The sequence below is a fragment of the Hyalella azteca genome, unplaced genomic scaffold (genome assembly GCF_000764305.2).
Source record: "Hyalella azteca isolate HAZT.00-mixed unplaced genomic scaffold, Hazt_2.0.2 contig13366, whole genome shotgun sequence".
Classification (NCBI taxonomy): domain Eukaryota; kingdom Metazoa; phylum Arthropoda; class Malacostraca; order Amphipoda; family Hyalellidae; genus Hyalella; species Hyalella azteca.
The window spans coordinates 1101-7614 of NW_025943290.1; the positions used below are offsets into that span (position 1 = coordinate 1101).

The following is a 6514-nucleotide window of genomic DNA, read 5'->3' on the forward strand; positions in this document are numbered from 1 at the left end:
GTTCAGTATTATACGTATTTTGAATTAATGACTGACTCGTGAAGTATCAGCTGCAGTGCTAGTGATAAATCATGTTCATAAATTGCACTTCGTATCATGCCAATTAGATTGAAATTCGTAGAAAATACGGGACAAGCGTTCGTTCATATATGCATAGCCGGTTGTTGCCAAGGCGATGTGATATGTTTGGAGAAGAACTAACCTGGTTTCTTCCTAGGAGCCTAGTATGCATAAAAATTGTTGAATAAAATGACTTTGTATGCGTACCTCGAGTGGTGAGTTTCGTTCCAGAGCATTTGTTAAAAATTGCAATCTATATTATGAACACCTGGCATAAACTCATCATAATTCAAGCAGGATATATTTCATTCCCTTGAGGACATTTTTGCAATGCTTTATGAAAATTTTGTTATTCATGTAGGAATGTTCATTCTATGTGAGATCTCTAAATCAATCAAATTGTCGTCAAATATCGTATAGTTACTATCACGATTATATATGTTGTTCAAGTCAAACGCTGGATTTTTTCGTATTTTAATGTAGTTTTTATCGTATTAGCTTTCAGAAATTTAAATAAGTGCATTTTTTCGTCGATTAAGGGAATTGCATAAAATGACATTTGAAGATAAAGATATCATTACCTCCCATTAACACTAAAAGCAAAAGTATACAATACGCTAATGCGCTGATTAAAATTGCTTCCTGTTAAAGCCAATTAGTATGCGGAAGTACCAATTTATTTTCTCAAAACAACAGTTTACTAGCAAATTGTCCAGATTTTAATGTAGGTTTCATACTACATCACAGTTTTACTACATACTGCAATTTTATTATTTGTTAATGAAAAATTTTTATATCGATTACTTCTTTGAGCTCAAAAGCAAAAAGTTACCTGAGTAAACACGCGTCATTATTTTAAAAAATGTAACTCAGTACTCACAACAGTGAGTGACAGAGAGCGCATTTTCTCGTCGACGAAAACTTGAGGTCACGGACTGACGTACGGACAGACGGACAGACAGCCAGACAGACAGACAGACGGACATGGCGAGCACAATAGTGCATTTTTTCCATAAATGAGAAAATGCGCTAAAAAGGTAGCTCCATAGTCGTACTTTGAGTATGACAACCACCGCAACGGCCGGTGCATGCACGCCTCTCTGACCGCAGTGCGATCGACCTGTCGATAAGACAAAGAATACAATGCCACTTGTTTGGCCAAGAACCGGTAACCGCTTCTTGAAAACTTCGAAATTATATAAGATTTAAAATATTTCACATTTAACAAAATTTTTCAGTGATAAGGCCTCTTATGAAAATCTCGTTGTGCAGAGCTCATTGTTAAAAATATAGATTCCTAGATTACAGTCATGCATCGGAATCAGGAAAAAAATCCGATGTATGACAGCGGCGTCTCATCCAGAAGCACCAACGATTTTCAGGTGCCTTACAATACGCCTAACACTGGACGAAGTTTCGTGAACGATAGAATAGGAATATATAATGATCGCCCCCGCCAGTCCTTGAAGCCTGAGTTGGTCAGCAACACTGGCGGGGCTCGAAGAAGATTTAGCAACGAGTTTTCACCAGTGTCACCAGAAGCTAAGAATATAGAATCAGTGCAAATGGTGAGTGAAGGTGGCAAAATGGTCCCAAGAATCATGCCTTCAGTGAAACAAATTGAGAAAACAAAGCCGCGTAGACTGAATGACAAAAACGGTGACGAGGCGCCATCGGGCCCGAATTCCGCAGAAAAAGCCGCCGCCAGACGCGGAAGGAGCGGTGGGGTCGGTTGGAAGCGGGAGCAAGATGGCGGAGAGAGTTCGTCGCAATTACAGAGTCCCCCTTTTGTACCCTTGCCAAAAACCAGTGATAGCGCAGCGCAGCTCCAACCACAAATTTCGTCAACAGAGACTTTGTCACAAAGGACCAATAAATATGAAGGAAAGTTGACCGATAGTAGAATAAGCACCATCAAAGAAGAGGAGAAAGTTGGCTCGGAAGAAAGGATTATGACAGTAAGCCGTGCTGTAGAAAATGACGAAGCGGAATCTGATACTAGGAATTCTAGCTCAACATCATCGATTGATTCTAACAAATCTTCAACCGTGGAACGTGATCGCACTTCAAATCCAGGACCATCGTACTCCCGTTTTCCAGTGAATTATGTCGACCTCAGGAAAGAAGTCGAGAAATTAAAAGCAGAAGTAAATGAGCTCAAGGCAATTGAAAAACCTCGGCTTGATGCGCAGGACAAGTCGAGGCTGCAACCGGTCTCTTCCCAGCCATTGAATGTTCAAAGACTCGTGTCTCCTACCGTCGACGGTAGGAAACTTTCGAATGATTCCCGTCCGCAATATAGATTATTGAATGACACCAAGGAAGTTGCGGATGAATCTCCGAATATAATTAGTATTAGTGATCCAAGAAAAATATCAAACGCTGGACTCGTTTCAAACTCTTCAAAGCGAGCAAGTGTTTTTCAGCCCAGTCAGCTTGATAATATGCCGGGCAAGCCCATACTGAGCAATTCTGAGCTGCCGAATAATTCGACTACTTATATCAAAGAACAGATTGCTGGCACTATAGCTACAGTTCCGAATGCTACGAATAAAAAAAATCAAAACGCAAGTACCCAGGATCATCCAAATCAGACCGTGAACAAGCGGGCTGGTTCCGAACTGGATAAACCTTACATGGACCCCCGTAACGCAGACGTCCAAAAAATATTCGATCCGAAAGGCCCCGAACACAGGAAAGACGGACTAAAGCGAAGCAACGTCTTAGCTCCTCCACTCAACGCTGACGCAAGAAGACGTGAAAATTTACGGAAAAGCACAAAGCTGGTTAATAATGAGTCAAGTTCTAAGAAAGCATGGAAATCTAGCAAGGGAAGCTATTGCAAAGGCTTTTTCAAGAGCCTTATGACAGCCCGTAGCAGTTCACTTATCTTGCTTCCCTTCCACTGCCTCTTGGTAGGATTCTTCTTAGTGTACCTCATCGCCGGGACTCTCATAATAGTCGAGGTGAGTCATCCAGGTAATCGAAATAAGTTAAAATACCTGTATTTACGATATGAAACATACTTTCAGTAACTCAGTTAAAATATATTTGAAAAGGAAACAGAAAATTAGTACTAATAACCATTAATAACATTCACCCAATATGTCATCAAATTAGAATCGTTGGCAGGCTGGAATCGCTTAGTAAATAAGAAGCTAAAATAGCATGATGCAAATTCCGGTTAAGACGTTGAGTTTCGGTTAAGATGTTGAATATGATCAGACTAGGCAATAAATACATGTCACGGTGCCTATAGAAGTATTAAAACTCTGACAACATTTATTTTCAAAAATAATTTCTAGTATTTATTTGTAAATGAGCGATAAAATTTTACGAATTTTGCATCTTTTAGAGCAGCGAAGGTCGTGTGGGGGCTTGGCATTGGTCTTCTGTATCGGGCGAGACCCGCAGCAGTACTTACGCAGACCAGACATGTGAGTGGTGTTGTGTAGACCAGACATGTGAGTGGTGCTGGGTAGACCAGACATGTGAGTGCAGTGCTGGGTAGACCAGACATGTGAGTGGTGCTGGGTAGACCAGACATGTGAGTGGTGCTGGGTATATTTTTTGCCATCGCAGTTCTGACAGGACGAGCTTTGGTACGTCAAGTAGTGGCTGAGATGGTGATGGATATTTCAGAAAATGCGGTTCTCGTACGCAGCAAAGATGCGATCCTAAAAAGCATTTTTCACTCACCGGAAATGCAAGCGGCTTTCAGAGCCTATCAAGTAAGCAAGAAGTTATAGTCTGACGATGGATTGAAACTTTGACGACAAAAAAGGTATTCGAGGAAATCTAAATGAGCTGATCATCATATGGTAAATACTGAAAAGTTTTCATTTATAACATCAAAATATGGTAAAAATTACTAATTTCATCTTTGTAATGGAATTCAGAGTAAGCAACGTATTAATTTTATTGCCATTCATCATATTGCAAAAGCTATACAACTTACCTCTTTTACCTTCATAACAAACTTTAACCTATACAACTTGTTAACTTCTTTTAAATTCATCATACGACAAAAAGTGCGCATTTTACCGCCATAAATATATTTAATCTATTCAACTTCTAAGTTAAATTTAAATGTTTTTGCTAGGATGCGGGCTATCGCTCGTCTCTGCCCAACGATGCTGCCCTCATGACCATCAGCAATGAAGTGTACAGGGGCTGGGCTGAACAAGTTAAAGCTCTGCTCGAGAGAAACGACTTTGTGGCTGATCTATATACTCTGGGATATCAGGTAAAATAATAACAATGATAACAATATTAAAAATAAATAATGCATTAACAACGATTTAAAAGAAGGCAAAATATTGCACAGACATTCTCCTGTGTCTATGATTATGTCATCCGCCGCTGATTGTCCGTGATTGCTGGGATAGGAAATGAGGCACTAGCATAATAATAAGTCACATCAATGCAGTATAAGAATGAATAATAACGCAATCGCAATAAGGAATTTGAATAATTATTTCGCTCGTAATGATACTAATTGGAGCTCTGATTACAGAGTTTGATTATTTAAACATAAATTATGAAATTAAATGCTCAAGAATAATCAAGTTGCACAAGAAAATAAATAGATTGATATAAATTTATTTGATATTGCTATAAACAGAAATATTCAATTCAAATAATAATAATTGTTTTCAAATGAACATGTTGTAAAAGTTTTATTTATTTTATACAGGTTTCAACAGACGATATTAAAGATTACTTGTCCTTGAGCAACAGCCTGCCCGGAGGTATATCCTGGGACTACCCATCGGCTTGCCTCTACGCCTTCTCTTTAATTTCGACCATTGGTGAGCCATCCAATAATCTGTTGACGTTTGTGAAAAATTTCATTTAAATAATTTCAGTTTGTGTATAGGCAGAAAAAGTCTATCTTCTAATCATTTTACCAATCTGTTTGAAGAATTATATTCATTGGTAAACTGATTGTAAAAGGTTCTGATTTATAAAGACGGACTATTTAAATGACGGTTTCGATGGATATGGATGTGAGTTTCAGTTGGATAGTGTGGAGGTAGTGAAGATAGTTTGGTCAAATATTTATTATTGTAAATGGTTTGAAAGAGTGTCCGAATTGTGTCTTCCGAATTGTGTCACTACACGTATCATTCATACGCCCTTTTGCCGGACAATACCCCGGATCAGGATTTTCCACATAAGGCAAAAAGTGCATCGCTATTCGGACATATTCTTATCCATTTCTCTGAGTGTATACTTATGAACTAATCACGACAGGGGGCGGGGCTTGGTCTGGAGGCAGCATACGAGCGTTCGTGGTTGCCTACTCACTAGTGGGTGTTCTGCTTTACTATTGCATGATCGTTGCGTGGAGCAGGCGTATCACTGATACGCTCATCAGGCTGACGCGACTATGTTTCCCGTCCACACCTGCGCAGGTAGGATCATTTGGCATGATCCAAGCACATGGTTCAAGCTCCCATGAGTGCACACTTAAAGGAATAAAGCTGTGACAAATGTTCTTTACTTTATTAAATCAGATTTATAAAATAAAAACCGTTTGCCAAAAATATCCCAAGAGTTATAATAGTATTCTCTGAGCATTCAATCAATGAATATTTAAAATGTATTTAACTAAGAAGTAAACCTAGTTTTAACTCTATGCCACCTTGCAGAGCAATGGAGGGAGAGCTTATCTGTCGCACGACCGTCGTGCTCGAGCTTTGGCGCTGTTGATCACACTCCTGCTCTTCTGCGGGTGAGAATAATTGAAATCACTATTGTATTCATTGCAAAAATATATTATTCACATCGATGGTTTGAAATAGCTAGCCATGAAGAGCAGCAACACGAGATAAAAGTCGGTCATTCAACCCTATTCCTTCCTCTACAAGTAACTCAATTTTTATGTGTAGGAATTTCATAGTTCCTATGTGAAGATTAAAACTCGGCACTACTCGATGAAAAGTTGCGCACCAACTTAAGTGTGTGATATTCATCGACGTCAGTCGTTTTTTATTTAAATAAATGATTTTCTCGCTTTGTTTTCGCATTTTGAGGTCCTAAATGAGCGACAACTGCTATGCATTAAATTAGTAGAGTCGAAAGTATTAATCTTACTTGAAGTATAGTGATATAAATCAAGGTTTATATAACAGATCTGATTTATATGTATTGATATGCATCGATGAAGTAACTACAAAAAGTAGCAAATAACTCTTCATTGTAGTAAAACTACCGTTTTTAAAAATAAAATTCATGCGGCCGCCACTTAAGCTTCGCTATTCCCAATATGACGCGGTCACCTCACGGGTAGGATATTTCGATATCATCACGGTCAGGCACTTGGAACCATGGTTGGAACGCTGTCGTGAGTAAGGATAAAACGTCAAGCAGCAATCCTGGCCCTTTTGACAACAAAGTATCGTGATGAACTGGCCAATTTCTCATCAACGCGCCGACTGAATGAGACTGG

At 39.0% G+C, this 6514-nt stretch overlaps 1 protein-coding gene across 1 annotated transcript; it reads left to right on the forward strand.

Annotated features, from left to right (window-relative positions):
* Positions 1-1343: 1343 nt before the first annotated feature.
* On the forward strand, positions 1344-5797 carry LOC108677903 (the record flags this gene model as incomplete). The annotated part of the gene is given in 7 exon segments (XM_018166211.2): positions 1344-3026; positions 3416-3497; positions 3643-3791; positions 4163-4306; positions 4757-4871; positions 5317-5477; positions 5715-5797. Coding segments are annotated over 7 exon segments (2390 nt in total), but the record flags the coding sequence as incomplete, so codon positions are not given.
* Between the last annotated feature and the right edge of the window lie 717 nt (positions 5798-6514).